General features: G+C 42.2%; 1 protein-coding gene across 2 annotated transcripts; it reads right to left on the bottom strand.

The window, feature by feature from the left end:
* Positions 1 to 4,541: 4,541 nt before the first annotated feature.
* Positions 4,542 to 27,705, bottom strand: LOC115190169 (glutamate receptor ionotropic, kainate 2). 2 transcript variants are annotated; one of them, XM_029748656.1, is made up of 3 exons: positions 27,418 to 27,695; positions 14,735 to 14,988; positions 4,542 to 6,703 (listed from the first exon to the last, which is right to left on the bottom strand). In XM_029748656.1, exons 1-3 carry the CDS (start codon positions 27,614 to 27,616, stop codon positions 6,539 to 6,541), a joined length of 618 nt encoding a protein of 205 aa, XP_029604516.1. In that variant the 5' UTR covers positions 27,617 to 27,695; the 3' UTR covers positions 4,542 to 6,538. The 2 variants fall into 2 exon arrangements, with proteins under 2 accessions (XP_029604516.1, XP_029604517.1); XM_029748657.1 differs by lacking the exon at positions 4,542 to 6,703 and adding an exon at positions 13,462 to 14,207 and having other exon boundaries at positions 27,418 to 27,705.

Here is a 27,705-nt window from a genome sequence, read left to right as displayed (position 1 = left end):
TCTGCCCCTCTTCTCCCCTCCCCTCCCCTCTCCTCCCCTCTCTGCCCCTCTCCTCCCCTCTCCTCTCCTCCCCTCTCCGCCCCTCTCCTCCCATCTTCTCCCCTCCCCTTTCTTCCCTCCCCCTTCCATGTACTTAAATCAGGTCAATGAGAAACATAGAGAGATCTAATAAAACAATTTAGATAGGAATCTCTTTTTCCAGGGAGACCTGGCCAAGAGGGTTATTATCTTAGTAAGTATTCAGAAATAATGAAAACTTCAATCACTTCCCATTTCTAGCCATGAGAGAGAACCTCAGACACAACTAACAAAACCCTTGGCCTGAAGCCCCATGTCTCAAGGACGACGGCCATCTCTCGGTCGCCACTACGTACGGCTGTGTCCTGTTCAGTCTTCATTAATATTGTTGATTGATAAACAGGGTTTGACTGGGGGATGAGAGGAGCATACAGGGGACATGGCTTTACCTTCCTCATCTCCAGTTTACTGGCACTCCCCACCAGCCATGATAATTAGCCAATTAATGGGATCCGGCGTGTGCGTTTGTTATCTCCCTCCGTCCTCCCCCCTCGGCCTGACAGAGGTGTGAAGATTCGGGCCCATCTGAAGCGACACCTTGTGTGAAAACTTCAATCTGATAATGGAATGGCTGAGAACAGGCACACACACAAAGAAAAACACCCCAGGCTAGGTTCTAACGATCCACACAATGGCAGCATTAGTCCTGAGGATGCAGGGCACAGATAAGGATGTTTTCTCCCTCCACAGAATGTGTTTTCTTACCATCGGAATGTTTTTTAATGAGCTGTTATCTTGGCGGTGGGCTGGACACTGACACCACTGTTTGTTTTGTTGGTTTTTCTGAGGGTAAAGACAGTGTGGACCGGCAGGATCCACTGTTCCACTACTAATTTGGACATTGGTGTGTGTTTTCGGTATGTATTTTGGACAGATCATTTTCCTGCTGTTGAATGACCTCAGGTGAATCCATTGTGAAGCTATCCCAGGGTTTCTGCTTCTGTTGAACCTCAAATTCTATCTATTACTCTTCAAACAAGTACATTTCCATTAGATTTTTTTACAAATGTATTGAAAAGCTATTTATTCATAAAGCTTGCTCAGATAGAGCTGCCCTTATCAGATACTTTGAATTTTAGAAGTCACCAACATATGGAAGCAGATTTACGCTACAACTAACACACAACAAAAAAGGCCAACAGTGTTCAGGTTCCTCTACATCCAGTAATGTAGTAACTGGCAAACTGAGGTCAGGTCGATGAGGAGGAAAGCTTTCTAAACCAGCAGGTTAGACAGGTTAAGTAAAAATGTTTTTAAATGTAATCTGTTGGCTGCATCTCCACAACACTGCCCCTGACAGCCCCTGGGCCTTGGATTCATCCCATCCGTCCTATCCATCCCACCTCTCAGGTCAGGGTGAGGATGGAGAGTTAATCTGATTAGCCGCAGCGTTCTGCTGAGTCATACCCTGGGTATGGGTCAAGGGTCATCGTCAGATCAGGGATTGGCTAAGAGGAAGCGGTGTCCTTGTCTGACCCTCCCTGTGTTTGCTGACTGAGTCTGTTTCTGGGTCAATTGGTGACAGTGGCCCACAAGTAAAGCAGGCTACCGCCACACTCTCACTACCCCCACCGTCCCTTAACGACAGTCATTTGGCTTTGTTAATCACTGTGTTAATTCCCTCTATTTTAATTCATTATGGATAGTTAATTCCTCGACGCTACAAGGCAGTTTCCTCTCCTCTTGCCATCAAGGACAGCATCTCCCCATCCACAACAATCCCCATCTAATAAAGCCTGTGAGTCACTGGGACCCGTTTATCATTGTATATGCACATACATTTGAGCATTAAGAGCAGACAGTCTTGCATTTATATATTTTGTCTCGTTTCAATGGCTTGGGAATAATTGTACAATTGCCCTATTCATGTCTGCTAACCCAGAAGTAAAATCTTGCGTAAGTGATTAACTTCTGTGTTCACATGTGTCAAAAATTGAGAGTTCCGGCAAAAAGGAAACTCTCAGCCCACCCCCTTCCGATCCGTGTGCGCAAACGCACAAAGCACTGCAGGCGAAGCAGTTTAAGCACCCTCCTTCGCCCAATCCTGATATGTCCAACTAACCAGTGATGAAAACCCCAAAACCGGAAGTAATGCTGCTTGGAATTCACGCATCTCATTCAGTTCTGGCAGATTCTCTCGGTCTACACGCAGAGTCTGCCCAAGGGACATTACTGCTCTATAGGCTTACATATTGCATAAACCTGTGTTGTATAGTTGTTGTATAGTATAATCATTTATTTTGCCAATATTCCTAACTGCTAATATAAATGCATTAATGGGTATGCATGGCAGATCTGCTGTACATTTTGTGTCTTTCAAATAGGAATCCTTTCACGTGTACCAGGCTGTTAAAGATGAATAACATTTACATTTTTTCAAAGAAACATAATAGATTGATTGCCCTTTGTTTTTTCATTCATGTCAGTATTTCCACAGCTGCTCTCCAGATGGAGGGATGTGGAGTACAAAATGCAGGGTGAGAGCACACAGTCAACATTATATGGTAAAAAACATTTTAAAAAGTACTGAAGGAGTCTTGAACAATTATCTTTCTGTTCAAATGCTGTGTTTTTTTTTATTTAATTTTTGGCTCAATATTGACTTGCTTTGTTCTTCATCCGATTTTTGTGTTTATATATATATATATATCCCATATTCCATCAGACTTCTATTGTGTTTTATGTTCACTTTGCTATTTGTTCTGTTTAGAGTCTGATCCAAGCTGTAACAATGTAATGGTGAAAAATAATTTTGTTTTAGGGTCAAATGAACGACACCACAAAGTTGTGAAGATTTTTTTTTATTTTCTTTAAACTTGTGCATCAACTTCAAACAGTAAACTGTGTGCACTCCATTTAGTTTTCATAACATGTTCAAAATTAGTTACAATGGCAAGAAAAAGTATGTGAACCCTTTGGAATTACCTGGATTTCTTGGTCATCAAATTTGCTCTCATATTCATCTAAGTCCCAACAACAGACAAACACAGTCTGCTTGAACTAAGAACACACAAATTATTTTATTTTTCTTGTCTATATTGAATACATCATTTAAACATTCACAGTGTAGGTTGGAAAAAGTATGTGAACCCCTAGGCCCTGGGGTTTCACATACTAATTGGAGTCAAAGCTAATTGGAGTCAGGAGTCAGCTAACCTGGAGTCCAATCAATGAGACGAGATTGGAGATGTTGGTTAGCGCTGCCTTGTCCTATAAAAACACTCACAAAATTTGAGTTTGCTATTCACAAGAATCATTGCCTGATGTGAACCATGCCTCGAACAAAAGAGATCTCAGAAGACCTAAGATTAAGAATTGTTGACTTGTATAAAGCTGGAAAGGGTTTCAAAAATATCTCTAAAAGCTTTGGTGTTCATCAGTCCACGGTAAGACAATTGTCTATAAATGGAGAAAGTTCAACACTGTTGCTACTCTCCCTAGGAGTGGCCGTCCTGCAAAGATGACTGCAAGAGCAGAGCGCAGAATGCTCAATGATTAAGAAGAATCCTAGAGTGTCAGCTAAAAACTTTCAGAAATCTCTGGAACATGCTAACATCTCTGTTGACGAGTCTACGATACGTAAAACACTGAACAAGAATGGTGTTCATGGGAGGACACTACGGAAGAAGTCACTGCTGTCCAAAAAAAAACATTACTGTACATCTGAAGTTTGCAAAAGTGCACCTAGATGTTCAACAGCGCTACTGGCAAAATTACTGTGGACAGATGAAACTACAGTTGAGTTGTTTGGAAGGAACACACAATACTATGTGTGAAGAAAAAAAGTCACAGCACACCAACATCAAAACCTCATCCCAACTGTAAAGTATGGTGGAGGGAGCATCATGGTTTGAAGCTGCTTTGATGCCTCAGGGCCTGGAGAGCTTGCAATCATCGACGGAAAAAGGAATTCCCAAGTTTATCAGGACATTTTGCAGAAGAATGTTAGGTTATCTATCCGCCAATTGAAACTCAACAGAAGTTGGGACAACGACCCAAAACACAGATGTAAATCAGCAATGGAATGGCTTCAATAGAAGAAAATACGCCTTCTGACCTCAACTCGACTTGAGATGCTGTGGCATGACCTCTAGAGAGTAGTTCACACCAGACATCCCAAGAATATTTCTGAACTGAAACAGTTGTTTAAGAGGAATGGTCCAAAATTCCTCCTGACCATTGTGCAGGTCTGATTGATAACTACAGAAAACATTTGGTTGAGGTTATTGCTGCCAAAGGAGGGTCAACCAGTTATTAAATCCAAGGATTCACATACTTTTTTCACCCTGCACTGTGAATGTTTACACGGTGTGTTCAATAAAGACATGAAAACGTATAATTGTTTGTGTTTTATTAGTTTAAGCAGACTGTGCTTGTCTATTGTTGTGACCTAAATGAAGATCAGATCAAATTGTATGAACAATTTATGCAGAAATCCAGGTATTTCCAAAGGATTCACATACTTTTTCTTGCCACTGCAGGTGTTCTTTATTTTGTTAAATACATATTTTTCCGTTTTTAAAACCACTTACACACAATTTCTCAGCACTGAAAACTAGCAGTCTATTGGAAATCAGGGGTGTAGAATGATAAGCATCATTGGCAGTCCTCTTCACTTCAACTTCTTTGTGTGTGTATATATATATGTATTGTTCTAATTATTGTTTAATCATTACTCTTCTTTCACCTGAAGTAAAAATATCTTTCTTTTAAATATGATTCCTTTACATGATAAAAATAGTTTTTCCAAAACATGTATTATGCCACTGAAGCTCAACCAGAATGCTCTGGAGACCCCATTGGTGTGAGGCCGGTCCATGGAGGGGTTGTTCTCGTGAACCCCTGGAGGGGATTGTGTTAGGCCTGACGGGGCTATCCTAGATGGGGCTGCTATCCCTTGGGATGCCCACACGGCCCACAGTGGAGAGAGAGACTCGCTGTCTGCCATGATGACATCCGTGGTGCATTTTGTGTTGATAAAAATTATTACAAAATTTTTGATTTTCTTCGTACAAAACACTTTTTCATAGAAATTGCATTTGCACAAGTAAATGTGAGGATTTTGTTACTAAAATAAAAGCCACAAGAATACAAAAAGAAACTTGAGACTTGACATCAAACAAAAAAGAAAACCAAAAAATTTGTACCCATCAAATCTGAAAATGAGTTGTGTACTGTATCCTTGCAGCTGCTGTGAAAATCCAGTCCATGAAAATATAAATAAAATAATAAATACTTGAATAAATAAATTCCTCATGTTGTGTGACTGCTGTGAATTTTGTTTCAGATCCACTCCTGCTGTCCTGCTTTCCTTCAATTCAAACTACTAAGGTTTCCAAGGTTACTACTTTCATCATGTCCGCAACTCTTCATGTCACTTCCAGTTCCTATCACCTAATTCCTCTATTACATCACTGCCCCTCACTCGGTAATCTGTCTCTCTTGTATTTATATATGTATATATTTTTTTATTCAAAAAAAGTTTCCCATCCCCATAATTTAACAAAATGTTAGTACTCTGAAATAAAGTAAATGAAATCCCCTATTGCCTGATGGATAATGTACTGTATTACTTCCAACAGTGAATCATATGAATAAACGATACCTCTGTACATGTTGGGAGCAGTTCTGTCTTGCTCACCAATGCGTTTTGGGCTTTGGGTTTAATTTGGAACTGGCTGTTTCTAGCCCGTCTGGTCTCCTTCTTCTTCTATGGTTAAATATAAACAAGATGTGTCCTTTACACACTCGCCAACTGATTTTCTCTCCATTTTTTCTATTAGTGTCTGTGTATGTGTTTTCTCCATAACTATGACTGAGGGATGTTCGTTCTCCTGATTCTACCTAACCAAGCTCTCTGCATGTGGTCTACTCAGTGAGAGAGAGAGAGAGTGGTTGGGTAGCAGATAGAGATCACATGTCCAAATTGAATCAATATTTAATGTACAACCAAACATATACCTGTATGATATTCTATACTTTCAATTTAACCTGCCCTCCCTCCTTTCCTCTGAATCGTTGGTTTATCTCTCTTCTTTTGATACTAAATCATGGCACCACTTGGTCACTCCTTGCTCAGGTGCATTGCCAGGTAGAGTAATGAGGTAACTCACATTGAATTGCTCCCAGGTTGGTTCAAGTTATTTCCACAGGAAACATTGTTGAATCTCTTTTCATTTCTAGCTTAATGTTTCAAAACAACGATGCCAGACAGTCAGTCCAGTCAGTGATCAGAGCAGCTCAGCTCCTCTCTTCTCCACTTCTCTTTTCTTCTCTTCTCCTTATCTCCTCTCCCATCTCTCTTAACCCCCCCCCCGAAATACACTCACATAAATCAACTATCACCCTTCCTCCCTCCCCCAGTGTCTCTTCACCCTACACGCCTCCCAGTGACAGCAGAGAGAGAGATAGAGAGAGAGATAGAAAGAGTTAGAAGGATAGAGAGAGAGGGAGTCCTGTTCTAGGCCATGGTCTCTTTGCCTGGCAGTCTGCGGTCGTTGAAGGTGTGCATGTTGATGACGTCCTCTGTCTTCACCATGACAGGTGGCTGAGGCTTGTGTTTGAGGCGCCGCTGGCACTTGAGGGACACCCGCAATTCGTCCACCATGGCACTGCAGAAGGACCTCTGTAGGAGAGAGTGAAAGAGAGAGAGAGAGAGTCAGAAAGAGAAAGAGAGAGAGAAAACAGGGATTTCAGAGAGAGCCTCATCTAGTTCCAAACAATTTGGCAGTAATAAGCCCAGCAGAGCACTGCAGAGCTGCTACTTCCCCAGGGCAGGCTCTCTACAGCCCCCTCTCTGAGAGCTGCCATGGTGACACAGAGCAGGCAGGGGAGAGAGGAGCTGGCTCAGGAAAGGGTGGCTGGGCTGGGGCTGGAGTTCCAGCTGAGGCTGGGGGAGTTGGTTGGAGGTTGCATGTCCATAGTCTTTTAGTGCTGTAGGTGGATAAAGGGGCTAGAAGTAGATAGGAATCAGGACAGGATTTGCACTGGAGGTCGGCAGGGCTTCCTCTTGTATTGGGAGACAATAGATTTAGCAACTTCATGTTTTCAGTTCGATGAGAAACATTGACTTTATACACAGACTGTTATTGCAGTATTATATGTATCTTACTACAGCTGTGCAGCTATTTGATCATGTACAGCAACACCTGGTTATGGTAGCTTGCGTTAACAGCTTTAAATTATAAAAAAATGTGTTGACATACTGCTAATTAAAACATGCCTTTAGCCCTGGCAACGATTCAGTTTCAAATCAAGCACGGGTGTGAAGTTTGGTTGGTGAGTGGAGGGGCAGGGATGAAGGAAGGGCTAGATGGTCTAGGGGGGGTAATGCTTTGGGAAGGGTGGATTGAAGAGGGTTAGAAGGAAAGCTGTGCACAGTGCCGAATTGCTGGAGTCCATCTGGAGTCGCACACATGGCGAGCGAACGCACAGGCAAGCACACACACACACACACACACACACACACACACACACACACACACACACACACACACACACACACACACACACACACACACACACTGAGCATTCTAGGCTAGCTAAAGTGATTTCTCCATGGCAGATTTCCCCCATCCTTCTCTGCCAGGCAGCCCAGCCGGGGCCCAGGCCCATACAGCAGCATGACTTATTGATGCATATTACATCTCGTCTGACTCAAATCCCGTGTAGCTGCATGGCCAATTAAGCTGCTGCCTCTTCTTCTTCCTTCTCCTTTTCTCAAAAACTACTCTGACATTTTCAAATGGTGCACTGAACAACGCAGAGTGACTCAACTAAATCTGAGACTGCTATTCCTGGAGGTACTATTGGGGAACCAGATTTCAAGGGACAAATATGTTTTTCGAGTCTAGGCTAAATCTTTCACATAAAAACACAACTTCCATTTTGTAACGGCACTATGGTGATGTCTGGTACAGTATGTATGCAAAATAATTCAAAACCTCAATTGAGTTGATAGAGAACCGAGAGATGTCTACCTTACTAGCTGGAATGGGAAAGTGCTGAATCATCCTGTCAAGAGAAATAAGGCCTCTGCCCACCTCAAGGAATTGAAGGCTGGGTTGGTCTACTAGCAAGAACACAGGGATGAAGACAACAGTGATGACTTTATGCTGCGAAGTCAGCCAGTGGTTTAGTGTCATTCAGTTACTCATGCCAATGCTTACCTAACAGGCTGCCTTCTGCCTTTCTTCCTTATCTATGACCAATTGTTGGGTTATGACATTGCTATGAGTTGTCCTAATGAACAGGTATCTTACATTAACACATTCTATAGTTATGGCTATAGGATTCCCACCCATGCAAATGTTTTAATGCTTTCGCTTTCCAGCATACCAACAATCATATCAATTCACCACCACTCAATATTCTATGCATATTGAGTATATGGATTTGGGTGTACGAGGGTATGTACCTATCTGAGTGTATATGATATTACATGTTAGTATGTGTGTATCATATTCATAAATCATATCTATATCATATTGTTTGTCTTCTTCTCACAAAAAAACATACAGTAAAAAGCTACAACTGGAGTTGCAGGAATTACTCCTAGAAGTCCTGCTGATTGACTACAACCCTTTCAGAAAACATGCTTTTCATGGCTATTGATTTTCTCTGGGAAAGAGAGATTGAATAACATCTTCTACCTAGGACACTTCTCCCCTCATGAAGCTGTGGGCTTAGTGGCCATCTAGGACCAATAGAAAAGTCCCAAAAGTAAAACCCCACCCATCTGGCTTTCCAGGCAGGCTAAGAAAACCCTCCCTGACTCAGGGGACACATCTCCATCCTGGCTTCATGGCTGCTGGGCTCACTGTTGGATTGATGGTGGCTGTTTAGTGGTGGCCATTGAATTACAGAGTTTTAACGACCCCTTTTCTCCACCAACACCAGCCCAGTCCTGAGCTGAACAGGCTCAGGTCTCAGAGCACTTTGGGCTGGCTCAGAGGAAGACAGGAAGAAAACGTCCACTTAAGGAGGTGATATGGAGAAATAATAAATCCAACACTTTTACTGCCTTAAAGCTTTTTTACTACCATTAATGGACGAAGGCCCTGGTGGGTATTTTTCAGGCTGCCCAGTCAGTCTGTACCACCACGTACATGGATCTATAGACCCCAGACCTGCTCATCAGGTTGGGTATAACAGCTGAGATGGAAAGACACCATAGTAGCTCCCACTACATCTCTCACTCTATGATAGCATGATGGAGAAATGGAGAGCAAGCAAGAGATGAATAGTCACTTTTTTGTGTGTGTAGTCTATGGCTGTCTGTGTGTGCACATCTGTCTGAGAAGGTGTGTGTGTGTGTGTGTGTGCGTGCGTGCACAATAGGGGAGCTGGATGGTTCCTCACACACAGCTGGTGATCCCTGTCCCTGGAGAGCCAGGTTACTCTGCAGTACCCTCAGCAGCAGGAGGAGGGGGAAGAGGAGAAATGGAAGGAAGATGAGGAGGAGCTGAAGGAGGAAGAGGAGGGAGAGGTGGAGGATAACGAGGTGGAAGAAAAGGGGGATGAGGAAGAGGTGGAGGGGAAGAGAGGGAAGTGGACAACCATGGTGATCATGGTATTTTTCTGAAAGCCACCCATGTTGTGATGATGGGAATGTGTGGACTTATGAGAGAAAGTCCTCATTGGGCGAACCAGAATGAAAAGCCTACTAAAACTTCAAATATTTCTCAGTCTTTTATTAAAGTTAATAACAAGTGGAAAATATTAGACTGAAAACCTAATTATTCTGTATCACAATCTGAGTTAAGTAAATTAAAATAATTTCAAATAAACATACAATTATTGTCATTACAACATATATTTTTGGATTTGGCAAATAATATATACAAATGTTGACATTATAAGGTGTATGGCTCATAACATTAAATAAATGACTTGCTATTTTTATTTTTATCCTTTCTAATGTTACAAAGAATAAAGTAACAGTTGGACACACCTACTCATTCCCAGTGTTCTTTATTTTTACTATTTTCTACACTGTAGAATAATAGTGAAGATATCCAAACTGTTAAATAACACATATGGAATCATGAAGTAACCAAAAAAGTGTTAAACAAATCAAAATATTTTTTATATTTGAGATTCTTCAAAGTAACCAGTCTTTGCCTTGATGACAGCTTTGCACACTCTTGGCATTCTCTGGATTGACTGACTTTCCTGTCTTAACTTTTTAAGGTACAGGGGGCAGTATTTTCGATTTCGGATGAAAAGCGTGCCCAGAGTAAACTGCCTAATACTCGGGCCCAGAGTCAAATACTGTATTTGCATATTATTAGTAGGTTTGGATAGAAAACACTGAAGTTTCTAAAACTGTTTGAATGATGTCTGTGAGTATAACAGAACCCATATGACAGGCAAAAACCTGAGAAAAATCCAACCAGGAAGTGGGAAATCTGATGCTTGTAGTCTTTTCAAGTCATTGCCTATCTAACACACAGTGACTTAGTGTTCATTTTGCACTTCCAAAGACTTCCACTAGATGTCAACAGTCTTTAGAACTTTGTTTCAGGCTTTTGCAGTGAACAGAGAGCGAACAAGAAGGCCGGGAAGTTGGTGACTCAGAAAATGACAGGACTTCATTGGCGCGCATTGACATGATGAGGTAGCTGTGTTCCATAACGATTTCAAGACATTGGAATCGTCCGGTTGGAATATTATTGTAGTTTTATGTTAAAAAGGCCCTAAAGATTGATGCTATACAATATTTGACATGTTTCTTTGAACGTAAATATAACTTTTTTTGATTTTTCGTCGTGAAATTTTTGTCGCACTTCCTACATTTGGAGTAGCTTGCTGAACGCGCAAACAACAAGGAGGTATTTGGACATAAATTATGGACTTTATCGAACAAAACAACATTTATTGTGGACCTGGGATTCCTGGAAGTGCCTTCTGATGAAGATCATCAAAGGTAAGTGAATATTTATAATGCTATTTATGATTTTAGATGACTCCAAAATGGCGGGTATCTGTATTGAGTGATGTATTTATCTGAGCAAAGTACTCAGATTATTGCAAAGTGTGCTTTCCCTGTGAAGCTTTTCTGAAATCTGTCATGCCGGTTGCAATAAAGGAGATGTTTATCTATAATTCCTTGAATAACAGTTTAATATTTTATCAATGTTTATGATGAGTATTTTTGTAAATTGTTGTGCTGATTCACCGGGAGTTTGAGGCAAAATATTTTCTGAACATCACGCGCCAATGTAAAATGGGGTTTTTGGATATAAATATGAACTTTATTGAGCAAAACATACATGTATTGTGTAACATGAAGTCCTATGAGTGCCATCTGATGAAGATCATCAAAGGTTAGTGAATATTTTAGCTTTATTTTTGGTTTTTGTGATGCATGTCCTTGCTTGGAAAATGGCTGTGTGGTTTTTCTTGTGAAGTTTATGTCCTAACATAATCTAATTTTATGCTTTCGCCGTAAAGCCTTTTTGAAATCGGACAATGTGGTTAGATTAATGAGAAGTTTATCTTTAAAATGGTGTAAAATAGTTGATTGTCTGAGAAAATGAAATGATGAGATTTTGCTGTTTTGTATTTCGCGCCATGCTATTTCACTGGCTGTTGAATAGTGTGTCCCGCAGGTGGGACGGTCACGTCCCACCTAGCCCATAGAAGTTAAAGTAATGATGGAAAGTCATTTCTCTTTGCTTATTTGAGCTTTTCTTGCCATAATATGGACTTGGTCTTTTACCAAATAGGGCTATTTTCTGTTCACCACCCCTACCTTGTCACAACACAACGGATTGGCTCAAATGCATTAGGAAGGAAATATATTTTAACAAGGCACACCTGTTAATTGAAATGCATTCCAGATGACTACCTCATGAAGCTGGTTGAGAGAATGCCAAGAGTGTGCAAAGCTGTCATCAAGGCGGCTACATTGAAGAATCTAAAATATCAAAAACATTTATATTTGTTTTACACTTTTCTGGTTACTACATGATTCCATATGTGTTATTTGGAGTTTTGATGTCTTCACTATTATTCTACAATGTAGAAAATAGTCAAAATAAAGAAAAACCCTGGAATGAGTAGGTGTGTCCAAACTTCTGACTGGTACTGTAAGTAATTATAAAATGCAAATTGCAGGGTGTGCGCTATCAAGCATGGCAAACCCAACAAAGAGATGCTTAGTAGAACATTTTTCAAGTTGACACTTTCAGCATCGTGGTGAAAATACAACCCTGTACTGTCAACACATTCAAGTAAAGGATCTTGTGCAATTAAATAAAATATCAGGTATTTTCAAATGTGACTAATTATTGAATTGATGTGGGAATACTTGGTACACTGCATATCGTGTCAAGGTTTTACAGTTAAAACAGTAGCAACGGGCCACACATACTAAAATACATGTTGTGGTTGTGTGACACTCAAACCTCTTGGAGAATGTCTATTTGCTTTAAACATGTATTGCTTCTCAGATAATCAGACACAAAAAAATGATTGATCATGAGAATTTATGAAAAGCAATATACACCTTTGTCGGTTATCAATTGGATGTTAAAATACTGAGGTACACAACGTACATAATTGTAGCATATAGGCACAGGTAGTGTGAAAATAAAATGTTAAATGGACTGACAACTGACAACTACTCAAGTCTTCTTGAAACAGATATGTGAGTGAGGTCTATTCTCTGTCTGGATATATCTGCTATCTGTATGACAAGCTCCTCCACCTAGTTCTGAGCTGATAAGAGAGTGAAACCTATCTTCTTCTACTGCTGTGTCTGACACAAAGACATGCTGAAGAACACCAGGAAGAGATTATGATCAACATCAAACGATGTTGAGGTTTCTATTAAATCATCACTCTCCTTCTCTTTCTCTGGCTCGGCTGACTATTACTCCCTACTCTACTCACTACCAACCTTCCTTATGGGTTATGATTAGCCGTATAGTTCTTTAGGATTCTTTAAATGCCATCCTATTGATGGGGGACCTACCCTCCTGTCTACCCTGGCTGGTCTGTGGGTGTAGTGCTGTGCTGTGTGTGTGTGTGTGTGTTGTCGTTGACAGAAGGACTCTGTGAACATCACTTCACGACTAGATGCTCTGAATCATCGATATGGGGGCTTATGGCCGAGCAGCAGCAGCAGCATCACTGCATTGTGCGATCGATGGAGGGTGTAGAAGAAAGCTCTTAGTGCAGGCCAGGCTCCTGTGGAGAGCTAAGTAGGGGTTGGTGTTTGAGATTTATGAGACTGTTGTTGGTTGAGAGAGCACTGTGTTAGACAGGAAAGGAAGGACAGGACGGGTCAGGACAGGAAGGACAGGACAGGACAGGAAGGACAGGGCAGGAAGGACAGGGCAGGAAGGACAGGACAGGACAGGAAGGACAGGGCAGGAAGGACAGGGCAGGAAGGACAGGGCAGGGCAGGAAAGACAAGAGGAATCCCAGGAAGGACAGGAAGGACATCGGCTTAAGGGGAACATCAAAAGGTTTACATGCTGTTGATGACGAGTGATGTGTTGTTGTAGCCTTACACATTCAATATGAGATCATTCAGTATAGTACTTAGTATGTTATAATAGCTGAAAGCTTACATGTGTTTCCAAAACCAAGCCTTCAGAGAGTTTGCAATTATAGCTTGATTCAGTTTGGCTTGTCTGTCCAAAAGTTTGTATCTGATAATAAGGATTTGTTTTTTGGGAGAGGATTGCTGTGGCTGTGTGTTGAGGGTGACATGAAGACGAGAGTGGCAATGCATATGACTGGTGACATTTACATGAATATTATGGATCATGCATTTGGGCCAACCTTCCAATCCCATCGTGTGAAACCGTGCACCTATAGTTTTAGGGACACCTTTCGAACACATACACTCAACCATGCACCAATGCCAACTTTTCATTGAAACGTTGTGACCATAACATCGCTGCCAGTTCTTCCAACAGGAAACTTCCCAATCGGGAACTATCTGAAGTTAAAAAAATACAATTTGTGCATTTTAAGGTAATTGTAGATGACTGGAGTCTCTGGAGTCTTTCTGGAGGTCATTTGAGCTGGTGGTTAAAGTCTACAGGTAGCTGCTTGGAGGGTCCGTGGTGACAGCAGAACTCCTCACGCTTCCTATCACCTTGGTGCCGTTGGGGCTAAGTGGATAAAGGCAAGAAAATGAACCCATACTTACTGTGTCTTAAAGAATATGGTGCATTACTGTCTCTACATAAACATCAGTGTTTCAGGAGCTGACCTGACTATCATGTCAAATTGTCCTTGTGATCTCAGTGTAACTAAAATGGCTACCATCTGTCTGTCCTTTTGTACATCATGTACATTCAAATAAGTGTTAATACTGAACACGTGTAAATGTCCCCTCCACCCATATCCAAACATCAAGTGCACTTTATTGAGTATGAGGTGAGGGATGGTTTAGTGAAAATACAACGAGACTAAATGTCTCTACTTTCATAATTTTGTGCTTTTTATGTCAGAAATAAAAATGTGATAAAAATTTTATATTTTGTAAACCACAAAATAAATGTAAGCTAGGCCAAAACACAACACTAATAGAAAAGTGGAAAAATGGTCTCCTTGTCAAAAATCTCTGTATAATAAGATCCACACACAGGCACATTGTCATTGAAACCTGGCTATACGTGAAAGGATGTTGCTTTACCTTTTCCAGCTGTGCATTTTGTTTGGATTTATAGATGAACTCTCCGACTGCCACGAACACCGACAGGACGAGTCCAGCCGCCAGGACGATAAAGATGCCCCCGATGTTCTGGACCCCCAGAGCGCTGGCCTCCTTATTCTTCTCATCCTCTGGACAACCGTTCCCCCTCCACCACTTCTCCTTCATCATGTGAAGCTTTCCTTCTTCCTGCAGCTGCAGGATCGCTATGGTGATCTTGTCCCTGTACGGAGAACCTGAGGGACCAAAAAAATCAGGTGAGGTTGAGAAGGATAATAATTAGGAGGAAAGCGTGTGTGTGTGTGTGTGTGTGTGTGTGTGTGTGTGTACGTGCGCATGTGCGTGTGTGTGTACAGTACGTGTGCGTGTGTGTACAGTACGTGTGCGTGTGCGTGTGTGTGTGCGTGTGTTTGTGTACAGTACATGTGCGTGTGCATGTGTGTGGCACCAACATCCCAACAACAGTGTCCTGGCTGGTGCTGAATGCACCATAGATTCTCCCATGCAGCTCCCACGGGGGTTTCACAAACAATATACAAATAAACCCAGAATACATTCCAGGGACCAGCAATTTACATCCTTTTATCTGCTCCTTTTGTCTCTCATTAAAACTGGTTGCCATGCTTAATTAGCAGTAATGTCTCTAGTGTGCATTGTTTTGTTTTGCTTAATAAATAAATGTGCTACCGACATGTTGCTTTGAAGTGCTCCCTTCTGCCCCTGTGTGTGTGTGTGAGTGTGTGTGTGTGTGTGTGAGCGCGCGCAAGCACGTTCACGACATCTCCTCAGTGTCAGGAGAATTTCCCAAAACACCCTGCAGCCTCCAGGCTTCCCCGCACCAGCCAGGTAAACAGGGCTGGCGTGTTCGTGTTCCCTGCTGGCCAGATCAAACCCAGTCACACGCAGAGGCTTCTGATTAGACCTGAAGGGTGAAACCAAGTGAAAACACTTGAAATCTCCCCGACCCCCTTTCATATCATCGACTGGAGAGCTCTCCCTGTAGCTAGGGGCCCATATAATCAGGATGTTAATGCTGCTTGAATTTTTTTAAACTCAATCACACTCCCTTATTATTATCTCATACACTTCAGAACTATAGCCAGCTTGCTGTTGAGTAGAGGGGATAACAAGTCTTCAGAACTATAGCCAGCTTGGTGTTGAGTAGAGTTTAAAACAGGTCTTCAGAACTATAGCCAGCTTGGTGTTGAGTAGAGTTTAAAACAGGTCTTCAGAACTATAGCCAGCTTGGTGTTGAGGAGAGTTTAAAACAGGTCTTCAGAACTATAGCCAGCTTGGTGTTGAGTAGAGTTTAAAACAGATCTTCAGAACTATAGCCAGCTTGGTGTTGAGGAGAGTTTAAAACAGGTCTTCAGAACTATAGCCAGCTTGGTGTTGAGGAGAGTTTAAAACAGGTCTTCAGAACTATAGCCAGCTTGGTGTTGAGTAGAGTTTAAAACAGATCTTCAGAACTATAGCCAGCTTGGTGTTGAGTAGAGTTTAAAACAGGTCTTCAGAACTATAGCCAGCTTGGTGATGAGTAGAGTTTAAAACAGGTCTTCAGAACTATAGCCAGCTTGGTGTTGAGTAGAGTTTAAAACAGGTCTTCAGAACTATAGCCAGCTTGGTGTTGAGTAGAGTTTAAAACAGATCTTCAGAACTATAGCCAGCTTGGTGTTGAGGAGAGTTTAAAACAGGTATTCAGAACTATAGCCAGCTTGGTGTTGAGTAGAGTTTAAAACAGGTCTTCAGAACTATAGCCAGCTTGGTGTTGAGTAGAGTTTAAAACAGATCTTCAGAACTATAGCCAGCTTGGTGTTGAGTAGAGTTTAAAACAGGTCTTCAGAACTATAGCCAGCTTGGTGTTGAGTAGAGTTTAAAACAGGTATTCAGAACTATAACCAGCTTGGTGTTGAGTAGAGTTTAAAACAACTCTTCAGAACTATAGCCAGCTTGGTGTTGAGGAGAGGGGAAAACAACTCTTCAGAACTAAAGCCAGCTTGGTGTTGAGGGTAGAAAACAACTCTTCAGAACTAAAGCCATGTAGGTGTTGAGGGGAGAAACAACTCTTCAGAACTAAAGCCAGCTTGGTGTTGAGAGGAGAAAACAACTCTTCAGAACTATAGCCAGCTTGGTGTTGAGGAGAGGGGAAAACAACTCTTCAGAACTAAAGCCAGCTTGGTGTTGAGGAGAGGGGAAAACAACTCTTCAGAACTAAAGCCAGCTTGGTGTTGAGGGTAGAAAACAACTCTTCAGAACTAAAGCCATTTAGGTGTTGAGAGGAGAAAACAACTATTCAGAACTAAAGCCAGCTTGGTGTTGAGAGGAGAAAACAACTCTTCAGAACTAAAGCCAGCTTGGTGTTGAGGAGAGGAGAAACAACTCTTCAGAACTAAAGCCAGCTTGGTGTTGAGGGTAGAAAACAACTCTTCAGAACTAAAGCCAGCTTGGTGTTGAGGGTAGAAAACAACTCTTCAGAACTAAAGCCAGCTTGGTGTTGAGGGTAGAAAACAGCTCTCCAGAACTAAAACCAGCTTGGTGTTGAGGGTAGAAAACAGCTCTCCAGAACTAAAACCAGCTTGGTGTTGAGGGTAGAAAACAACTCTTCAGAACTAAAGCCAGCTTGGTGTTGAGGGTAGAAAACAGCTCTCCAGAACTAAAGCCAGCTTGGTGTTGAGAGGAGAAAACAACTCTTCAGAACTAAAGCCAGCTTGGTGTTGAGGGTAGAAAACAGCTCTCCAGAACTAAAGCCAGCTTGGTGTTGAGAGGAGAAAACAACTCTTCAGAACTAAAGCCAGCTTGGTGTTGAGGGGAGAAACAACTCTTCAGAACTAAAACCAGCTTGGTGTTGAGAGGAGAAACAACTCTTCAGAACTAAAGCCAGCTTCGTGTTGAGGAGAGGGGATAACAACACATGGATATTGCCTGATGAATGTTAAGTATCAAGACTGTTTGTTGAGAAGCAGCCATGCAGGGAACAATACAATGCTACTTGTTAGTATGTATGAGGACCAATACTATAGCAGCAGGAGCTGGGCAGACAAAAACGCACGCAGTGATTGACAGTCTCCATAGTAACACTTCCTCACTGTGCTGTTGCTATGCCTTAAGAGCAGAGAACAGTGGTGCTGCAGTCACCAGGCCACCTTTGAATACTTTTAGATGTGTTATGTCCTTCATTGTCAGCTCAAGGCTTTGCGTGTGTCTCTCTCTCCCTCTTTTTTATCAGATCAACAACAGACAGGCAGAGCCCAGCGTACATGTTTGAAAACATGCATACCCATGGTGATAAATAATTTGAAACACACAGCACTAACTCTCATATAATTCATTTCCATCTAAATACATTTCTCTTCAGGTGTCACATTCATACAACAGCTTACTGTAGCTAGCCCTGTTTGCATCAGATCACTCAGTACTGTAGCTAGCCCTGTGTGTGTCAGATCACTCACTACTGTAGCTAGCCTGGTGTGTGTCAGCTCACTCACTGCTGTAGCTAGCCCTGTGTGCGTCTGATCGCTCACTACTATAGCTAGCCCTGTGTGTGTCAGATCGCTCACTACTGTAGCTAGCCCTGTGTGTGTCAGATCGCTCACTACTGTAGCTAGCCCTGTGTGTGTCAGATCACTCACTACTGTAGCTAGTCCTGTGTGTGTCAGATCACTCACTACTGTAGCTAGTCCTGTGTGTGTCAGATCCCTCACTCTCTACCTGCAGCCCTAGGACTGAGGAAACTAAGGAAAAGGCAGCCCTGAAATACCAGCCAGAGCCAGGTCTATGGTAGCAAAACAAAATGAGAAACCCCAGAGAACCCAGAATGGGGAGAAATTAATATGAGGATTTTCAGATCCAGCAAAGCTCCAGCAGCAGCTAATGGGGATCCATAACAAATACAAAACAATACAATGATATAACATTGTGCTGGCTTAGCTTATGGCTGGTTTAATCATTCAATTCTATCAATTGAACAGCACTGCTGCAGAGGCCAAACATAAATATTCTGCAGGGCAGAATATTTCAGTAGAATCTAGAATGTCATTGTCTGCACTTCATAATCCTCCATAACAACTAAATGGACAATGAAATCATGTGGTTGTGGTCTGACTGTCTTTAGATAATGATTTCTGCATGCCCTCTCAAAATGTGAAGGAGGATGAAAAGTGTAAGCTACCCGAACCACAGCTTGTACAGTTGAAGTTGGAAGTTTACATACACCTTAGCCGAATACATTTACACTCAGTTTTTCACAATTCCCGACATTTATTCCCAGTAAAAATTCCCTGTTTTAGGTCAGTTAGGAACACCACTTTATTTTAAGAATGTGAAATGTCAGAACAATTGTAGAGAGAATTATTTATTTCAGCTTTTAATTATTTCATCACATTCCCAGTGGGTCAGAAGTTTACATACACTCAATTAGTATTTGGAAACATTGCCTTTAAATTGTTTAACTTGGGTCAAACGTATCGGGTAGCCTTCCACAAGCTTTCCAAAATAAATTGGGTGAATTTTGGCCCATTCCTCCTGGCAGAGCTGGTGTTACTGAGTCAGGTTTGTAGGCCTCCTTGCTTACACACGCTTTTTCAGTTCTGCCTACAAATTTTCTATAGGATTGAGGTCAGGGCTGTGTGATGGCCACTCCAATACCTTGACTTTGTTGTCCTTAAAGCCATTTTGCCACAACTTTGGAAGTATGCTTTGGGTCATTGTCCATTTGGAAGACCCATTTGCGACCAAGTTTTAACTACCTGACTGATGTCTTGAGATGTTGCTTCAATATATCCACATAATGTTCCTCCTCATGATGCCATCTATTTTGTGAAGCACATCAGACCCTCCTGCAGCAAAGCAACCACACAACATGATGCTGCCACCCCCGTGCTTCACGGTTGGGATGGTGTTCTTTGGCTTGCAAGCCTCCCCCTTTTTCATCCAAACATAACGATGGTCATTATGGCCAAACAGTTCTATTTTTGTTTCATCAGACCAGAGGACATTTCTCCAAAAAGTACAATCTTTGTCCCCATGTGCAGTTACAAACCTTAGTCTGGCTTTTTTATGGCAGTTTTGGAGCAGTGGCTTCTTCCTTGCTAAGCGGCCTTTCAGGTTATGTCGATATAGGACTCGTTTTACTGTGGATATACATACTTTTGTACCTGTTTCCTCCAGCATCTTCACAAGGTCCTTTGCTGTTGTTCTGGGATTAATATGCAGTTTTCGCACCAAAGTACATTCATCTCTAGGAGACAGAACGCGTCTCCTTCCTGAGAGGTATGACGACTGCGTGGTCCCATTTTTTAATTTCATCTTTATTTAACCAGGTAGGCTAGTTGAAAACAAGTTCTCATTTACAACTGCGACCTGGCCAAGATAAGGCAAAGCAGTTTGACACATACAACACAGAGTTACACATGGAATAAACAAACACAGTCCATAATACAGTAGAAAAATTATATATACAGTGTGTGCAAATGAGGTAAGATAAGGCAGGTAAGGCAATAAATAGGCCACGGTGGCGAAGTAATTACAATATAGCAATTAAACACTGGAATGGTAGATGTGCAGAAGATTAAGGTGCAAGTAGAGATACTGGGGTTCAAAGGAGCAAGATAAATAAATAAATAAATAAATACAGTATGGGGATGAGGTAGATGGATGGGCTATTGTACAGATGGGCTATGTATAGGTGCAGTGATCTGTGACCTGCTCTGACAGCTGGTGCTTAAAGCTAGTGAGGGAAATATATGTCTCCAGCTTCAGTGATTTTTGCAGTTTGTTCCAGTCATTGGCAGCAGAGAACTGGAAGAAAAGACGGCCAAAGGAGGAATTGGCTTTGGGGGTGACCAGATATACCTGCTGGCGCACGTGCTACGAGTGGGTGCTGCTATGGTGACCAGTGAGCTGAGATAAGGCGGGGCTTTACCTAGCAAAGACTTGTAGTTGACCTGGAGCCAGTGGGTTTGGCGATGAGTATGAAGCGAGGGCCAGCCAACGAGAGCGTACAGGTCACAGTGGTGGGTAGTATATGGGGCTTTGGTGACAAAACTGATGGCACTGTGATAAACTGCATCCAATTTGTTTAGTAGAGTGTTGGAGGCTATTTTGTAAATGACATCGCCAAAGTCGAGGATTGGTAGGATGGTCAGTTTTACGAGGGTATATTTGGCAGCATGAGTGAAGGATGCTTTGTTGCGAAATAGGAAGCCGATTCTAGATTTAATTTTGGATTGGAGATGCTTAATGTGAGTCTGGAAGGAGAGTTTACAGTCTAACCAGACACCTAGGTATATATTGAAGAGCATGCATTTAGTTTTACTTGTATTTAAGAGCAGTTGGAGGCCACGGAAGGAGAGTTGTATGGCATTGAAGCTCATCTGGATGTTAGTTAACACAGTGTCCAAAGAGGGGCCAGAAGTACACAGAATGGTGTCGTCTGTGTAGAGGTGGATCAGAGAATCACCAGCAGCAAGAGCGACATCATTGATGTATACAGAGAAGAGAGTCGGCCCGAGAATTGAACCCTGTGGCACACCCATAGAGACTGCAAGAGGTCCGGACAACAGGCCCTCCGATTTGAGACACTGAACTCAATCAGAGAAGTAGTTGGTGAACCAGGCGAGGCAATCGTTTGAGAAACCATGGTGTTTATACTTGCGTATTATAGTTTGTACAGATGAACGTGGTACCTTCAGGTGTTTGGAAATTGCTCCCAAGGATGAATCAGACTTGTGGAGGTCTACAATTTTTTCTGAGGTCTTAGCTGATTTATTTTTATTTTCCCATGATGTCAAGCAAAGAGGCACTGAGTTTGAAGGTAGGCCTTGAAATACATCCACAGGTACACCTCCAATTGACTCAAATTATGTCAATTAGCCTATCAAAAGCTTCTAAAGTCATGACATAATTTTCAGGAATTTTCCAAGCTGTTTAAAGGCACAGTCAACTTGGTGTATGTACACTTATGACCCACTGGAATTGTGATACAGTGAATTATAAGTGAAATAATCTGTCTGTAAACAATTGTTGGAAAAATTACTTGTGTCATGCACAAAGTAGATGTCCTAACCGACTTGCCAAAACTATAGTTTGTTAACAAGAAATTTGTGGAGTGGTTGAAAAACGAGTTGAATTGACTCCAACCTAAGTGTATGTAAACTTCCGACTTCAACTGTATGTCATTTGATTAATTGCCAGCTTGATTTGAATTGTGGCTTACTCCAATGTGTGCAAAAGTATTGCAACTTTTCTTGAAAAAATTTATAAAATAGTTATGAAAATGTGTTGGCAGTAGCCTGAGATCACCACAGCATTATTGTATTGTGGTTAATATATACTGTGTATTCTCGTGTCTTCCAATGACATGATGGGTGAAGAAGCAGTTAGAGAATGGAAATGAAGTACTCTCTTTCTATTGAGTCGTACTGGGTGAGAGATGGAGGAGAAAGTTTAGCATGTTGTGTTTCTCAGTGATAAACAGAATATGTAAATGTGAAGAGCTGAAAACAGGCCCTCGCAACATGGGGTAGCCATAAATGTAGAGCCATAATTCTCCAACAGAAGAAACATAGGAGAGGGAACTGACAGACCATCGTGAATCCAGAATAAGACACATAGCTGTAATCTGTCAGATCAAAGCGAGTAACAGCACACCAATCCCTAATGCATTGTCTCTCCTCAAAACAGCATGGAAAATGTTCCGGGCATGCTCAAGTACATGTCGTATTTTTAGCATTGTTCTAAGATGTTGTTTTCCTTCTTTGTAATACAGCTCCAGATTTGTTTTGCATGTTAAGTCGATCAGGGGGAAATATAAAAGAGAGCAAATGGATGTGTGTAAATATTTAAAATTATTACTTTCAGGGCCTGCAATTACCTGTAAATGCCTGGAGAATACTGTTATTATCAAAACATTTCTGCAAACATATTCCACCCTGTGCTTTGTTTGTGCTCACATATACTTTCTGGTAAACTGTAGTTCACAGACTCTTCTAGACTGACATCTTCATTTCACCCCAGCTAGGTCTGTCACATTTTCTCCATTTGTCCTCATTCCCCACCCCCATCATCTCTTTGTTCCTCCCTTTCTCCATTTGTCCTCATTCCCCACGCCCCACCATCTCTTTGTTCCTCCCTCAACCCTTCCCTCCCTCTCTCTGTCTTTCCGTCCCTCTGTCCCTCTCTCCCCTCTCTCCTCCCTCTCTCTCTCTCGCTCTCTCTTTCTGATATACAGGACTAGGACAGGAAGGTCGCTGCCCAAACAGAAGGTGGGTCACGCCCTCAGAGATGTCCCATTTCCCAACCTTCCATTCAGGTCTTACAGAGATGTTCACTGTCGTTTATGATCCGGAGCTAAACGGCCCACGGGGGAACCATCGCAACAACTTCCCCGCACTGCACGGCAGGAAACGCCAACCTGCTGACATGCAAAATATGCACTTCCCTAATACTGTAAGTGATTAAGAAGGCCTAATGAAACACAATGAAAATTGATAGCAAAGAGAGAGAGCAAGAGAGAGGGAGAGACAGACAGAGACAGAGGGAGAGAAAGAGGGAGAAAGGAAGAAAGAGAGAAAATGAGAGAGGGAGAGAAAGATGGAAAGAGAGAAGGGGGGCAGAGAGAGAGATGGGGAGGGGCGAGAGAGACGGAGAGAGAGATAGACGAGGGAAGGAAGGAGGGCAGAGACAGAGCCTCCTGAGATTATGGACGTATGGAGCAGAGGAAGTAACAGTTTAATCACAAGCGGCCGAGTGGCGCGAGTCGCATAAACAAACTTGTGACAGATGTTTGATACGCTACTGTGCATGACTCCGCTTAATGACCTCTCCAGGGAGGACGTCCATACACACACATTAAAGGCTGAGCGTGGAGATCTATCCCCATAGGTACAATAGGACTACGGTTACTATGGGGCTTCACTCTCTGATGTGGACACACAGCTACACATCTACTGTGTCCCTCCCTCCTTCCACTCCACCTTATGTAGGCCAACAACAATCTCCTTCAGACACAACTTCACAATGGTCCTACTTTCATCTGTTCTCATCTAATATCATCAGCTACCAGATGTATATACTTCGCTCTGGTCTACTCTCCTCTTCTATGGGCTAAATGTTATACTCTGAATTAACCGCCGTTGCCAATGCAGTAAATATCCCATTAGAGATGGATAATATCTGGACGGCCGTGCTAACTAACACTAACTCTGTCCATTACAGTGCAGACTTGGGGAGCGGCTGCCAGAGGGACTCAGAACCAAGTACACCACTGAACTATCAAGGCCCAGCTACTAATGCAGGCAGACAACTCCTCTCTGTTAAAGTCAATGAGATATATGCTAAATGGCCAGGCTGTATGGGAATACAGGACACATATGGTAACGGCTACTAAAAGGGTAGGATTAGCAATTTAAATGCCTTGTTCTCTGCTCCGTGTGAATGGGCCACAAGGGAGTGATGATGCTAAACATCCTTTTTCAGCACGGACCGACGATGTGTGCGATGCACAACCTAAACCTTTGCCTGACAGACACACACACACACACACACGGACAAACGCATTTGGAGACCCGCACACACTTAATACAAATGCACACACATTAATGCCATATATGCGCACATGCAAAGACATACACTCACACACGTATATGCACACACACACACACACCGACAAACCCATTCCTGCATTGTTCCTAGCAAACGCATCACAACCAACGCAGCATATTCCATTCCAGCTGTCGCCAACACCCTGGTCACACATAACAAATATTGTTATAGGACAAATCACTCAGGAAACACAATCACACAGAGAAAACACACCCTCTCTGCTGCTCTCTCATACAGTCATTTACTGAACGGCCCTGTGCTTTATGACCGAGAAATACATAAAACATACACAAATGGAGCAAATAGCCACTGATGTTATAAAGGACAGAATTATCCATCCTCTTAGGGAAATGGAAGACACCGTGTTGTATTCTCTAAAGGCATGTGTCCTGCTGCATACTGAACAATGTGTTGGACAACAAGCTAAATAACAGGGAGACTGTTAGACCAAAACCTTTTAGAGTTCATATGCGTAGCGTATAAAAGCCACAATTCTTCAGTGTCCCAAACATAGAAAGACAGAGAACCTCCACCTCCCAGTCTCCCCAAATAAATGACAGAGGACACAAAAAAACCCAGCATCCTTTGCATGCAGGTCATTGTGTTAAGTTGTCTTGTAGGGATGCCCCAGAGCGATCTTCCCCTTATAACTCAGGTACTTACAAGGAGTTTTTCCTTTTCATTTGTGGCAGCCGTTGCCGGGAGCTGCATGTGTAACAGGATTAAGACAATCTGCTGCTGAGCTCCATAATCAAATCCTGCACCTCCGCACACAATTTGTAAACCAGCGTGCCACCGCCCAACACCCTCTCCATTCATTTACAGTTGAAGTCGGAAGTTTACATACACCTTAGCCGAATACATTTAAACTCAGTTTTGCGCAATTCCTGACATTTCATCCGAGTAAAAATCCCTGTCTAAAGGCAGTTAGGATCAGCACTTTATTTTAAGAACGTGAAATGTCGGAATAATAGTAGAGAGAATGATTTATTTCAGCTTTTATTTCTTTCATCACATTCCCAGTGGGTCGGAAGTTTACATACACTCAATTAGTATTTGGTAGCATTGCCTTTAAATTTTTTAACTTGGGTCAAACGTTTCGGGTAGCCTTCCACAAGCTTCCCACAATAAGTTGGGTGAATTTTGGGCCATTCCTCCTGACAGAACGGGTGTAACTGAGTCAGGATTGTAGGCCTCCTTGCTTACACACGCTTTTTCAGTTCTGCCTACACATTTTCTATAGGATTGAGGTCAGGGCTTTGTGATGGCCACTCCAATACCTTGACTTTGTTGTCCTTTAGCCATTTTGCAAGTATGCTTGGGGTCATTGTCCATTTGGGAGACCCATTTGCGACCAAGCTTTAACTTCCTCACTGATGTCTTGAGATGGTGCTTCAATATATCCACATAATTTTCCTCCGCATGATGCTATCTATTTTGTGAAGCACATCAGACCCTCCTACAGCAAAGCACCCCCACAACATGATGCTGCCACCCCCGTGCTTCACGTTTGGGATGGTGTTCTTCGGCTTGCAAGCCTCCCCCTTTTTCATCCAAACATAACGATGGTCATTATGGCCAAACAGTTCTATTTTTGGATCATCAGACCAGAGGACATTTCTCCAAAAAGTACAATCTTTGTCCCCATGTGCAGTTGCAAACCGTAGTCTGGCTTTTTTATTGTGGTTTTGGAGCAGTGGCTTCTTCCTTGCTGAGCGGCCTTTCAGGTTATCTCGTTTTACTGTGGATATAGATACTTTTGTACCTGTTTCCTCCAGCATCTTCACAAGGTCCTTTGCTGTTGTTCTGGGATTGATTTGCACTTTTCGCACCAAAATATGTTAATCTCTAGGAGACAGAACGCGTCTCCTTCCTGAGCAGTATGATGGCTGCATGGTGCCATCGTGTTTATACTTGCGTACTATTGTTTGTACAGATGAACGTGGTACCTTCAGGCATTTGAAAATTACTCCCAAGGATGAACCAGACTTGTGGAGGTCTACAATTTTTTTTCTGAGGTCTTAGCTGATTTCTTTTGATTTTCCCATGATGTCAAGCAAAGGTAGGCCTTGAAATACATCCACAGATACACCTCCAATTGACTCAAATAGTGTCAATTAGCCTTTCAGAAGCTTCTAAAGCCATGACATAATTTTCTGGAATTTTCCAAGCTGTTTAAAGGCACAGTCAACTTAGTGTATGTAAACCTCTGACCCACTGGAATTGTGATACAGTAAATTCTAAGTGAAATAATCTGTCTGTAAACAATTGTTGGAAAAATTACTTGTGTCATGCACAAAGTAGATGTCCTAACCGACTTGCCAAAACTATAGTTTGTTAACAAGAAATTTGTGGAGTGGTTGAAAAACAAGTTTTAATGACTCCAACCTAAGTGTATGTAAACTTCCCACTTGAACTGTATGTCAGATATTTCTTCTCTCCATTCTTTCATCGGATGCTTTGCCCCTTAGGGTCCCTGGGTGCTCACACACACACACACACACACACACACACACACACACACACACACACACACACACACACCTCATTAGTGCAAGGGAGTCATTTCTGTTTGAAAAGTCAGAGAGAGCAAATCTGATATTTGATATTGATTATTGTACTACAGTGTTGATGAAGCTAGCACACAAGCATTTCACTGCACATTTTATACCTGCTGTAAACTGTGTACGTGACCAATACATTTTGATTTGATCTATACAGCATTTTCCTATTATAGATTAGTGTGCTGGATTGTTGAGTAACTTTATTGAATAATATGAAAGCATTATTTAAGTAGTATGTTTGCTGTGTTATTAAATGATGAACATGCTATAGCGTAGTGGGCTGTTATTAAACAGCATAATAAACCTTATCTTACTGCAGGGTGCTATGATACTGAATGGTATTGCATGGGTCATGTCTCGGGGTTATGCAGAATGTACTGTGGGTGGGAGTATGACCCAGTCTTTTGTCCTAACTGTCGAAATAGGCGAGAGTAGTTGCAGAAATTGTGCTTGAGAAGTAGGTCTATGTGTGTGTTGTACTATGTTGAGAGGAGGACGTACCCATGGGGGTTCCCACGCCGTAGGCTTTGGAGTCGATGAGACCCCCTATCTGGGTAAGGTTGCAGTTGCGCTGGGTGACAAACTCGATGGTGGTAGACTCCATCAGGAAGGCGTAGTCCGAGGTGAGAACTCGATGGATCCCTTCGTCAATATCTTTCACCATCACGGAGTGCCTCCGACTGCTCATAAACTCCCACATCTTGTCGTACGTGGAGATCTTGGTTTTCTACACAGCAAGGAAGAAATAGAGAGAATGGTGATTGTTAGGCTATGATTCAATAATGTCAT

This window comes from Salmo trutta, unplaced genomic scaffold (assembly GCF_901001165.1).
Source record: "Salmo trutta unplaced genomic scaffold, fSalTru1.1, whole genome shotgun sequence".
Classification (NCBI taxonomy): domain Eukaryota; kingdom Metazoa; phylum Chordata; class Actinopteri; order Salmoniformes; family Salmonidae; genus Salmo; species Salmo trutta.
This window is presented reverse-complemented; position numbering and strand designations above follow the sequence as displayed.